General features: G+C 47.8%; 1 protein-coding gene across 15 annotated transcripts in view; it reads right to left on the bottom strand.

The window, feature by feature from the left end:
• The window catches only part of NCAM1 (neural cell adhesion molecule 1), a 315,822-nt gene that overhangs the window by 24,136 nt on the left and 278,332 nt on the right, over positions 1-13,354 (bottom strand). The window contains exons 16-17 of one of the 15 annotated variants that reach the window (XM_058289255.2): positions 9,085-9,132; positions 7,535-7,576 (exon numbers count right to left, since the gene is read on the bottom strand). The exons of the other annotated variants lie outside the window; for them this stretch is intronic. Coding sequence (XP_058145238.1) covers positions 7,535-7,576; positions 9,085-9,132 — 90 coding nt within the window. The remainder of the gene's footprint in view (positions 1-7,534; positions 7,577-9,084; positions 9,133-13,354) is intronic. 15 annotated transcript variants of the gene reach the window in all.

Here is a 13,354-nt window from a genome sequence, read left to right as displayed (position 1 = left end):
TAGGCAGTCCTGGTGTTTTCCAGCAGTAAGTAAATCATGTACTCAAGAGAAAAACACGTACACAAGAGACCACGGAGTCCGGTCCTATGAAATTCCTCTCAGAAGCCATAATTGAAATGTATATTTCTGGCCATGCAGATTGTAGGTTCTGCTTTTGTAATTGCAGTGCTACTGGGCCCCTAAATCCCAGCCTGCATCATACCCTTCTCCTCTGTTCACAAAAGCCCTGGGGTTACAAAACTACTTCTGGTTATCTGCTTCCCACACTCAAAATCACAGCAAGTCTTGGGCATCTGGACAACATTCGTGAATTTTAGAAGGAAAACAATGTTCCACTTTTCATTCAAAAGAGCCCGAGCCCGCAGAGCAGTGTCGTCTGAGAGCCCTGCTGAGCTGCCCTCAGGCAGCTTTCTCCACCTCCCCCTGGTTTTTCTCTCCTATTGGGTGGCCCTCACAGTCTTGAGTGCCTGAGCATAAACCAAGGGTGGGATGTTGGGCCTGCAGTAAAATTTGCTTTTCACTTTTACTATCAAATAGGACAGTGTGACATTAAAATGACCGTTCATTTTGTTTATCCTAACTCTTGTTCCCTTTTGTTGATTATTTCTTACGAGCAATTTGAAATTGTTATATGCCTTCTTTTTCATTATTTTAAGGCTAAAACACATGATTTAGCTATTCAACTGTGAAGACTATTCAGTTCTTCCAACTCAAGAATATTTACAATTATATCAAGAGGTTAGAAGTTCGACTGGTCCTTCAGGAATTTGCAAATTAGCTTCAGGAATCGGGAGGGAGGGTTACCAGGCCACTAATATCCTTCCTGAAGTTGACCATTCACCTTAGATGCCAAACAGACAGACAAACCTAACGAACGTGACCTCTGCCACGTACGCTTGGCTCTCTTAACTCTCCCTGATCTCCTCTGGCAACCCACCTTGTCCTTCCAGGGACGCTGCCCTGGCTTTCTGACTGCTCCAAAGGCCCAGGTGACCCGGGGGCATCGAGTGGTCTTGCGCACTGCCCCCCACCCTCGGTCAGCCCTTTGGAGCCGCTGCTTCTTTTCCTGAGCTCTTGTCTTTGATGTGCTGGGGAATGGATTGTGCCCGAGCTACCTGACTTCTTTTCGTCTTAGCCCCTGGCTCCAGAGAACTCTGGGGTACAGAATTGGTGGGTATGTGCAGGGTCCCTTCCCCAGCTTTTATAGACAAGGGCATCTGGTCCATCCATCCTTTTCAGCACCATCTTTTTGGGAACGGTGAACATCAGTGTGTGTGTATATACGGGTGGGGGGCGGGGCAGGCAAACGCCAGCGCCGAGGACAAATCAACCAGCCACAAATGAACTCTGACAGCCCAAACCACAAGAACACCAGCTCCCTTCTCCTGGGGGTCATGAGCACACCAACAGATTAATTCATCAATTATCTTTGTTTCATCACCCTAAAAAGAAAATACGACCACGAAGGTAGGGCTTGTGGTTGGGGACTGATCCAAGCTGAGGAAGTTATGGCAGAAACAGCTGCTGCCACCGCCAATGAGTGCAGCTCCTACCTCCAAGGCCACCCGGGGGATTTGGGAATCTCGACACTATTTCGTGGACACTGGATTCGTCATTAAGAAGCCAGAGCTTCTGGGACCTTGCTGCCCTTCTGCTGGTAACCCCCGAGAACCGGCCCTTTCCGAAGCCAACAGCGGCCCGTGGTCCTGCCCACAGGGGCGGGCAGCGGCACATCACTGCCTCCCTCTTCGCCCCCTTCCTCTGGCTCTCTAACCTGGTCACCACCAGGGCAGGGGGTCCTTAGGAATAGAGGCAATTAGCGCGTAGGCCTTGGTGAAAAGGCTGTGTCCACCTGCCAGACACCGTGGGCCTCCAGACACACAGCTGTAAAAAACCAAGGAGGGAGTGGAAGGGGTGGTTAGTGATGTTTTCAATCTAAGAAGGAAGAGTGGATGTTAAAGAGTTTAGTTCATCAGAAATAGCACTTCCTAGTATGAGTCAGTGTCAGTAACTAAAGAAAAAAGATCATTAGGAAGGGGTGGGAGGAAACCGTGCTCGGACATGCAGCACATTTACACGAGGGGTGCCTGGGGGCTTCTCACCACCACATGCTGGGGGGTGGAGTGGGGAGTCCCATTTACACCGAGTCCTGGGTAGCTGGCGGACGCAAACATGATGCCACGAGATTCGAAATGAACTTCTACACCGGGGGCCTCCTTGGCTTGCCACTATGAGCGCGCACTCCTGCCATCCCCGGGCAGGTGTCTGGGCTCACCTGCCTGGGACCCGTGAGCCTGCAGGCCCAGGAAGCCACCAACCACGGGGATGGCGTGAGGCCTCTTTTAAGCTCCCTTCTTCCAAGTAGCCTTCGTTCCCTCAGTGCCGATGGGCTCAGGAAGCACTGACCCTAAGGTGGGTGGAACGTCAGTATGGGTTAAGCACATACAAGCCATTTTTTTGTTTTGTTTTGGGGAGGACAGGGAATGCTGGATTTGACCAATCATTGGGTGTATTTAAATCTTCCTAATTTAGTCCCACCTCACCTTAAATCCATATTAAGGTCCAGAGAATGGAGGTGGTAACTGTCCTTAAGGAAGCTTTGTTTCTCTCCCCCATGCATTTCATCTGCTCTGACTGCTCCCTCCCTTAAAGTTTTACTATCAAAGGCCATTTCCTGCTGCTTGCTGCTCAAATGAATAGCAAATCTTCTTGCCTACCCCCCTTGGAAATGGCCAGAGAGCATCTGTCATGGATGGGAACGTGGTCTGATGAGGGGTAATCATGGCATTGGAATTCCATAAGGTTCTTAAATGATTTTTTTAGTACTAGTCACATTTTTCACTGACAGCTAAGACCACAAGGTCTTGTGTGTGTTTCTAGGGCAACTGCAGGAAATATCTTCAGAACACTTCTTGCCCAGCTTAAAATGCCTGAAAGAGAGCTCTCTTTAGAGGCATGAGTTCATTTCTACCTTATTCACATGGAGCCATGCTTCGTTATGAATTACAGCATTGCACCGAAATGACCAAACTGTTTTAAAAACAGACGAACGGTTTCAACCCAACATCTGGCATCTGCACACACTTAAGATTTCAGGTGGAAGGTCCAAGCCTGAGAAAAGTCTGTTCCTGCTGATGATCACCTCAGCGAAATAAAGAAATCATAATATTTTGGGTGGGGCTTGGAGTTTAGAAAATCTTAGGCTCCCAATGTTCTCTGCCCTAAGGCTCACAGATTAAGATCATTTCTGAAGGTAGGGCAAATTTATTCACACCAACTGCATCCAACGTTCCTCTGCTTTGGGGGACATCTCACTTTATTTCATGCAATTGGAAGATCAGCCATCTTTTTGGAAAATGAGGACAGCTCGTGTCCAAGTCCTTGGTCCAGGAGTCTGGTTGTAAATGGGACTGAATCGGGGCAGAGCTGTCAGATCTCCAAAGTTGAAGTCCTCTGAGATGGGGAGGGGGAGGGGGAGCAAGGGGACACACACACAGCGCTGACACACATGGGGGAGGGCAGCACAGAAGGATGGCACGGGAACGAAGGACATGCGAGACGGCTGTCTATGGTTTTGTTCATGTGGAAGTCGCCCAATGAGTTCTCAAGAGAAGTGAGCTCCAACGGGGACCCCTTGCATGCATGGGCACGTGGGATGGTTATTGGTGTTAGTTTGGCCGTGGTGATCAGTTCAGCCTGTGTGTATTTCGGATTGTGATGTGAAGTAATATTTTTCAGTTAGAAGAGCTCCCAGGGCAGGTTCTGAGTAGGTGTTTGATTTTACAGAGGGAAGCTGTGAGCAGAAGCTCCCTTTCTTCTTTACAGTGAGGGAGAAATGTTTAAATGAAGTTGTGACAGTCTCAGTATTAACTAATTATTTTGTCACCATCATACACGTAATTGGCTATAATTTTATTTCCTTTGCCGCAAGGGTCAATCACGTGCTTCTTGATTACTCAGAGACCTCCAGTCCCAGTAATTGCTAAGTGGCTTTTGCTCCGAGTCTTTTTCTCACTCTTGAAAAGTGACACCTCAGCAATCAGAGCCAAACTGCTCCAATTCCAAATTCTTAAATCTCTTAGTTCACAAAGTTCTCAATGTGCGTGAATTGTATGAGGCACTGTCTTTGATTTTGAACAAATCCAACCTTGGCAGTTGATAAATTTCTCTCCATAGCTTTTCAGTGTTGTCAACAGACACATTTTCATGTGAATGGGACTCATTTCAGAGCAACTCTGGTGTTTAGAACGACTGGATCCAGTTGAATAACAACACTATAAAGCTAATTTACAAAACTGCTTTTGGGAAATAATTTTTATGAACTATCTGGCAAAAATTCAAGATTGCAAACTTTGCAGTGGCTCAAGTAGTCTTACTGTAGATAGGCATCTGTGCGCCCAATTTCTTAAGGCAAAATATTAAACCCAAGGCTGACATGGTATAAAGTTGTCATGTTAGGCTGCGAGGAATGCCAATTTCTGGGTGTGAAGTGAGGACAAGAGGAAATCTCTCAAGTAGCATCACTTGGGAAATCTGAGATGGGAAGAAATTAGCGGGCCAGAGGTGACAGGTGTTGGTCCCAGATTTATTTTACTAATCAGAATAAAGAGTTTTACCTTCTGTTCACCAGCGTGGACGACATCATCAGCACCATGCAAGCCACATGACAAAGTCACATGATACGCACGCACATGATTGGTTGAAAGGAAAGTGGAGGAGGTCACATGGAAAATACAAAAAAATTAAAAACTGATGTAAACAATGGGCAGGGAGAAAAATCAACAACAAAATCACAGACTAAATAAAAGGAGAAATCAAATTAAATTAGCAGTATATATAGGAAACATTGGGAGGACAGTAAAACTGCCTGAGAATAGAATAATAAATCATAAAGAGCATTTGGTTAACAACACCAATAAGCGTTAGATACAGTTGCAACACTGCATATTAATACTACATCAAAGAACATATAAACTTTTTTTTTTTGAAATGGGGAGGTGTTTCAGCCAGGAACCCAGAAGTCATAGTCAATCCAGGAGACTGTTAAAGGAAAAAAACAAAACAAGTTATTATCCGGAGATTCCATAAGTATCCTTGGAAATAAAGGCAATGAAAGAAAACATGGGTCATCAAAGAAAAGTCCCAAGATTGTAAAGCACAGCTAGTGTTCCCTGTAAGAACAAAATATTGCATTAAAATTTAAAAAGCCATTTCCGGTTTCCCTAAGGAGAGGGAGGTTTGTTGGAAGCAAGCCAGAAAGGGTGGGACAATGCAGATAAGGGAATAGGTTTCCTTCTCGCCATTGAGACCTTGGCCCTTCAAACTGAACAGCAGGAACTGAACCTCTGGGACATAGCTGAGAGTGTGACATTAAGCAAATACTTGGGCCTGTGGATAAAGTTATATATTAATATTTAGATTTGCGACCCTATTGGTAAAACACGAATTTGAGATTTACAGCAAAAAAAAAAAATAGATGTTCTTGTTTGGATTTATCAACACCCCTTTTTTGTCCCACATTGTATCTACATTCCAGTTTGCAACTGCATGATTGTGCCTTGTTAAATGGCATTTCAGTTTCCCATCTCCTTAACTTTGATAGATCAGTGGATGTTGTGGCCATTAACAGTTGAGGCTAAGAAAGGAGGAGGGCAAAGAGGGGAGGTGAAGGTACTTTTCTGTCCAAAGCCCACCACTCTGGTACTTACAAATAATCACAGAGAAAGGCTGGAACCAAGTTCACATATTCCCATGGCTCTGTGAGCTGACAGAATGTGGGTTTCTAATTGTCTAATATCACAGAGACTGGAATATTCTACCAAGTCTTCTTTGATTTTCTTTAGTATACTTTTATTCCTTCATAATATTAAATTGGCCAAAACCCAAAAAACAACTCACAAGCAAAAATAGGAGATGTTCTTTATTTTCAACCCTATAGACTGCTTTTCGTATGTGCATAGCTACCCTGCTATCTGTTTCACTGCGATGGCCCTGTGCTGCATCCTGCCTTACTGTTGAGGATATATTCACGCTAAGCCCAGGCCGCTGCCCAACTGCAACTGCCTTTCCTTTATCCCAGTATCCACCCGGACATATAATTTGGGTAAATAGTCAAATGATTCAATGTTTCAAAATACAAAGATGCAAACTTTCTTCTCTCCGGATGTCACAGCTAGGCATTTTATCTGAGAGCAGAGATGCCTGGTTTTTACAAAGTAAAGTCATGTCAGGAGGAGCAAAGACTAATTCTTCCTTAAGAAAAACATGGACTCAAGATTGGGTGTCACTTCCAGACACAGCCCAGCCCACGGTGAGGCACCTTCAACTGGAAGCAAGTCATGCAACGCTTTGTGTACCCTTCTTCTGTGCCCAGTACACACACACTGCACCTGAGCTGGACTGTTTGTTGTAAAAAGAAAAGGGTCCTGTTAGCTGCATTCCTTTTCTGAATGTTAAAAACACCCCACAACTGTCATCTGAATTAAATCCATGCGAGCACACACGGGCGTTGTCAACGGCTCTGCTCTGCTGACAACGTGAAACCTCGAAAGCGCCGGGAATTAAAATTCATTGCCGCACACACACCAAGGCAACACTGAGAAAGCAGACCCCGAGCTCTGTCCTGCAGTAGAAAAAGGAACCATCTCATGCAACACACAGAACCAGGTCAGTCTTTTCTTCTTGGTTCAATTATGCATCAGAAATGCTGGCCTGGGGGAGTGGGAGCCACACTCTGCTCTCCTGCCCTGTGCCTTCTTGATCTGATTACTTCTCCACGGGCTGCTTGGTATTTCTTCTGTGTATCCAGAAGTATAAAATCTAAAACACGTGCTATGTTGACTTGTCAGGGATTTTAAGTCCTCAACATACACGCACACCTCACTTAAGCATTAGGAATACGAGGTTGGAGCATGTTGTGGTTGTGATGAAGGCTAATGCTTTCCACAATGAACAGATGATCCAGGATATGAAATCCAGCACTTTCACCGGACTCTCTGACCCATTGTTTTGCTAGCACTGGGGTGCAGGCCTGAGCAGAGACGGAAGTACCTCTCCTTCTCCTATGTGCTCCGGGCAGACCTCCTTGCCATGGAGAGACAAAGGAGGGTGTGCTGGCAAGCAGCGGCAATGCCTCCCTCCCCGCAAGCCGCCCTTTTTTCCCAGCCCTCCTTGTTCCCAGTCCTTGAGCTACGTGTATAAAACGCAGTGTACATGCATTTCAGAGGGGAAGGACAGCAGGTGCTGTCCTGCGTTTCCCTACCCCTTATCTAATTTTAACTTGAGAGTAAATTTGGAAAGGCCTCCTCATGCAGAGCGTACTCTTGCAATAATCGCCCCAGTTCTCGTGGTGACATGGGGAGGGCTCTCTTGGCAAGGAGAATGCATGCTTAGGAAACCACACCATGCATCTGCAACTGTGGCTTTTCAGAAAAGTGAACACCACGGGCACTGGGCAACGCTGGAACCCCGACGTCGCCTCGACAACAGGCAGCACTCAGAGGTCTGGCTGAGAGCAACTCAGCTCTGTACTCACTGGATGGGTCTGTGGCTGGAAGGGCGGGAAGAGGCCCGGTTGCTATGGAAACATGAAGGACAGAAAGGGCACAGAGAGGTGAAGGAGAATGGAGAGATGAATTTAGTTTATCTATTAAAGCATCACTATAAAGAAAAGACAGATGATGAAAGAGACTCCCTTCTTCTTTGATTTATCAACATTAAAATAAATATTTTTAAAGAGATAGCCAGTGATTTTGCTGACAAATTACTCTCACATGGCAAGAAATAACAAAGCCCTCAATTACTGTTAATATTAATTAGAACTACCACAGGCTGGGTACTGTGCTTTGTGTTTTTCATACTTAATCTTTAATTTTCACAAACACCTACAAGGTGGGTGGAAATTATCCTTCATTTTAGAGACCAGAAATCCAAGATTCGGGGAGGTTGGGTGACTCATCCAAGCTCATGGGGCAGAAAGTAGAAGCTTTGCAGGTAGCATTTGAACCCAGGTCTCCCTGCAGCCAATGCTGACCTCTTTCCACTAGAGTGCACTGCCTGGAGAATCACGGGTGGGCTGGGGCACTGCTTCTGAACCAAATGGATGCCACAGGGGGCTTCCAAGCTTGGGCTCCCGAGGCTGATCCCAAACGAGGGGCTTCAGATAGGATAAAGAGAATAAAGCCAACCTGCTGGCACGCCCCTCCCTGCTGATTTCAAACTCGGTGCCTCACTTAGCTGTTGGCTCTCTTTGCTTCTCTCCCTGCTCCCCAGAAAGCTCGGCTCAAAACTCTGAAGAGCGGCAGGCCTGAAGCTCTCTACTCCTAGGACTCAGGAGGAAACAAAGGCACAGGGCAGCAAAACGAGATAAAAAATGAGGAAGGCTTAGCCAGGACAACGAGGCTGACTGGTCCAGGAAAGGCAGAGCAGAGCTTGACAACCAGGAGACTGTGTTACGGGAGGTGGGAGGAGAGAAGACTGCTCGTGCCGTTTTAGAGGAGGAAAACTGGGCTCGCTTTTGAAGGGTTAAGCGACTTGTCCTGGTGCCTGCTGCCTGGCACATCTGCAAGCAGACGCTGCTTATTTTCCCACAAATATTCATGAGACATACAAGCATTTGTGGATAAAGCAAAAGCTATAGGACTCACTATCTAATTTCAATGTCTGAATCCAACTGTGCCAATTAAAATAATGGGTAAAACACAACATCCAAAGCAGTTATTACGACCCTGCAGAACAGGTATTTCTCTTGGCAAATTCCTCTAGCTTCTCCCAAATGTCGGCTTGGGTCCAGCCCAGGAAGGCTCAGAGGACAGGGCGGACCTGCGCCAGCCGCGGGAGCCTGCCTGCGGGGTTTTCTGATTGAGGATGCTTCTCGCTTCCCTCTCCTGCAGGGCCCGCTTGCCTCCCACGAGTCTGAGGGACCCTATGCCTGCTTCTCTTCACATTTGCTTCTCTGAAACCTGCCGCTGCTTTCTGCTGACAGCGTTTAATCATTGCCTGGCAGAGGAGATAACATTAGGCAGACTCCACTGTGGCTGGTGGAAAGTAACCTGCGGAGTGACGAACGGAAGAAACGATACTCACTATCTGGAGAAGACAATGGCTCATGGGTGGGAGAGCTAGCAGGAGCCGCTGGAGAAAGAGAAAGGGAGGTTAAAAAAAAAAAAAAAGGAAAAAGATCACGGAGGCACACTGACAGCGAATAAGAAAATGGAAGAGGCCACCCTGGGGCTTGAGTATGAGGAGGAGAATCGAGCTTCACACCGTGCATGAAAACAGGTGGCTGCGGACTGGCCGAGAGTGGCTCTTTTGCACTTCAAGCCTGTGTGCCTGCCAAAGCCAGTTCCAGGTAAGGGATGTGGCCAGCAACAGCTGCAGAGGCCTCAGGCCCTGACCGAAAACAAACAGCCAACTCAGCAGAAAGGGGGCTGAGCAAGGGAGAAAAAGACCGTGGCTCTTCATTTTACCTATCCACTTACATGAAGGGCACATGTTTACACATATGGACATATTTACAGCAAAATCTTTATGCCTTACTCCCTCGTGATATCTGAATGCAACAGAAATGACTGCCCTAGCTGACGTCTCTACTGGCTGAAGTTCATGGTAGACTCGCATACTGATGATTCCACAATCACTGCCCTCCTCCAAAAACAACCTGAAAAAGGGGTGATGTGCATGCTGCTGTGTGTACACAAATGCTGCTGCTATTCTTGCGTCCACAGAGAAAGGGTCTGATGAACAGTGATGCTGACCCAGCTGCACGGAGATGAGTTAGAAAGTTCACGGATGAGACATGTGGACACAGAACGGGTCTTCAGTTTTTCACAGGCAAATATTCAGAAGGTGTCCCCTCAACCATGGCAAAGCAAAGGCCCCTTTGAGAGCTGGATGAAGATCTGGAAACATGAAACCAAAAGGCAGGTGGACACAAGACACTCATGGTTTGGTCTTTCTAGTACCTCCCAGGCAGGGACACGTCCACGCACTGGGAGCGTACAGTGGCACTGAATTCAAGGCAGTTCAGGGTGCTAATTCGTTCCAACCTGATGGGCTCCTTCACTCAGGTAAAAGCCTCTCTCGTTCTTATTTTTCTGGCTTGGATTACTGGCATAATTGCCCACACAATTCAGGTAAAGAAATGGAGGACTGTGTGCTTTAATTACAATGCATTTACCTTGGGCTTACAGCCTGACACCGAGGGGCAGAACGGAACAAAATTCTCGAGTGAGCCTCTCTTAAAAAGCAGAGACTGTAATCTTTACACCCCGTCTGTAATCTCCGTATCCCAAAAGTATCTATTCTGTTTCATGGTATAGAAGCAAAATCAGGAGGTGATACTCAGGCAGTTAAATCCTAAAAGTCAGTGGCTCGATCATGGAGGAAGGATTGAATACTATATCAGAACATCCTCTCTTTAGTCCTTTAGCAGCTCTACTGGGGAAGCAGCCTCTCCCAAGGCAGAGAGAGGTCGTGGGCTTCCACCCAAGAGCGGCCTGACAACACACAGACATTTAGCTTAAAAAAAAAACAAAACAAAAAACAGGAACCAGGACCGTCTTCCGGGTCAGAGCTTTATTGGTCTGTTCTGAGTCACGGATTCCTCATTACCTTCGCACGCATTTACAAACTTCACACAGAGGAACCTCCGAACAGGAGAGCCACGCTTTCTAACATGGCCAAGTGGGAAGCTGGAGCCCTTGAGGTGTTTCTGTGGCCTCGGTGAGCCCCCCTTGCTCATCCCTGCCCCTGACCGTGGAGAAGTCGACTAAGGGACCGAGGAAGCAAGCCCACCATGGGACATCTCAGTTAACTCTTTCATCACAGAAAACAGGATTTCCCCAAGTGATGAGTTAATACAAAAGGCCCCTCCAGCCACGTACCAGCTCTTGCCTGCTTCACCCTTTCTCTTCCTTAGAGCCAAGGGTGCAACCGGGACCTAACTCCAGCAGCGGGGAGTAGCCTGTGCATCTCCTCCCCAGAATGCCAGGAGGCCTGTGCCCTCGGTGGTGAGATGAGCTCGCCTCATAAACCAATGACAGGGGTCCTGTGACCGGGGTAAGCATGCAGCTGAACGGACGCCGATGCTAAGTTCAGACAACCTTCCTGCTGTCTAGGGAATGGGAGAAAAAGTGGGTTTTTCCCCAAATGTGTGCTCATTTCCTATGAAATGAGACCCTCACATCTTCCCACATGTGTGCTGCCTCTTATCCTGCCGAAGCTCTTGAAAAAGGCACACTCAACCCTAAGTCTATGCCACGGTTCTCCATATTCAAAACTGCCTTGCTCTTTGTAGTGGTTTGCTATGGTTATGAATTCCAAAAATAGATATTGGATTATGTTTGTAATCTGGTCTGTACCTGGGTATGATTGAGTTATGATTAGGGCTTTGATTGGCCATGTCATTAGGGCATTGAGTCAGATAAAAGGCAGGGCAAAGGACAGAGATGGAGCTTTTTGATGCTGGAGGGTTTCTGATGGAGTTTTGACACTAGCGTTTGATGCTGAAGTCTTAAGCTGGAGCCTCAGGAAGTCAGCATGCAGAGGAAAGAGAAGCAAGCCCCGGGAAGAGAGGAACCCTGAGCCAGGAGAAGAACACAGAGGAGTAGAGACGGCTTCTTAGACACAGCAGAAACCCCAGGGAGAGTGACAGAGCCATTCGCCTGACAGTCTACAGCTGCCCATGTGGAGTAAACAGCGGAGCTGAGCCCAGAGGAACCCAGGAAACCGGAACCCTCACAGACGTCGACAGCCATCTTGCTCCAACATGTGAAAATAGACTTTGGTGAGGGAAGTAACTTATACTTGATGGCCTGGTATCTGTAAGCTCCTACCCTAAGTAAATACCCTTTATAAAAACCAACCAATTTCTGGTGTTTTTCATCAGCACCCCTTTGGCTGACTAATACACTCTTTAATTCCTGAAACTATGACTTTGTTGTATGATTGAGAAAACTGACTTTTCACGGTACTAGCCACGCCTGCCACCAGACCAGTGCCATGATCTATTGCCATTTTCAGAAGGGCTTCTCAGCATCTTGATTAGTGATCCGCTTTCATAATATCACACAAAAAACAAGGGTCTGATTCTCTCTTTTTGATTAAACATTGACTTTTAAAAATGGCACCTGCTATTAGAACTCTCACCATTTCAATGGTTGAGCTGACAATGGCTGTGGCTATTCTGATTCAGGGCTCCAACTCCAGGTTCTAGGTAGAAACTCAAAAGGAGAATTCATCCTAGCCTTCCTCTCTTTTATGTAACCGAGTCAGTACTCGTTTACTGACAAAGTCCTGAGGGGGGAACCAAGCGCTCATTCTAAGAATAGCAGCCCCCCCACCCAGGAGGAAAGTGCTCGTGCGCCCAGGGCCGCCCCTCCTGACCCCAGGGAGGGCGCGGCCGCCAGTGCAGAGCAGAGCGCTGGCCTGCCTGACAACCCCTGCCTCCCCAGCCCCCCCTGCCTTGTTCCAAAACCTGTTCATTCAGGAACCAACTCTGCTGAGGTAGTGGATCCGGAGCTCGCTCAGGATCTCAGCACGCCTACATGTAGCTCCTCCAGTTTGTGCTGTGGCTGCAGTATTTCTAAATATGTTTCTAAAAGACAAGCTTCCCTGGGTGCCTTTGAGGAACCAGGAGTTCTCATGAAAAGAGTGCAGCTTCCTGAGTACCCTTTCTCCTGAGCCTGGGCGACGCGTCCTTCCACTACTCTCTGCACCCAGCCTTGGAGGGATAAGCTCAGCCTCCGCTGGACCAGGGCTGGGGAGCACCGGTGCAGGCCGAGGGGTGACCACACTTCGGGTCCCGCGGGCCTCGCTTCCTGGACCTACACTTAGAGTCGGCATGCTTAGGGGATCCTTCCTGTGAGCAATGCCCACAACCCTGCCACGTGCTTGACGGTAGGGTCACCAGGGTGCTGGCCAGTCTCTTCCAAACCTGGAAACACACTTTGGGAAGAACGTGAGGCCAAAGAATAGAGCTGACTAGCCCCGGGGTTTAACTTCCCCGCAGCCGCCTGCAGGCTCCACCTTGACAACCGGCCTCCCCAGTCAGGAGCCCCACCTGCCCTCCTCTCCCTGCCCCAGCTGCCCACCCGATGGGCGGAAAGGCCAGGGGAATCCCTTCGGGTCACTTGGCCGTTGAAGGGTTTCTGAGCAGAGGCCTGGGGAGGCGGTGGTCGCTTTTTGGGAATCCTGGCTAATGGAGAGGTGGTCCCACAGTCCCACAGCGCATTACTCAGGGACCAGCCACAGACTTCCACTGCGCCTGGCTCGGCAAACACCATCTTGGCTGCAGGCTAATTGTCACACGCAAAAATGCATCAATAAACACAATTTCCAAAGACACAGAAGTTGC

Source organism: Dasypus novemcinctus, chromosome 27 (assembly GCF_030445035.2).
Source record: "Dasypus novemcinctus isolate mDasNov1 chromosome 27, mDasNov1.1.hap2, whole genome shotgun sequence".
Classification (NCBI taxonomy): Eukaryota; Metazoa; Chordata; class Mammalia; order Cingulata; family Dasypodidae; genus Dasypus; species Dasypus novemcinctus.
This window is presented reverse-complemented; position numbering and strand designations above follow the sequence as displayed.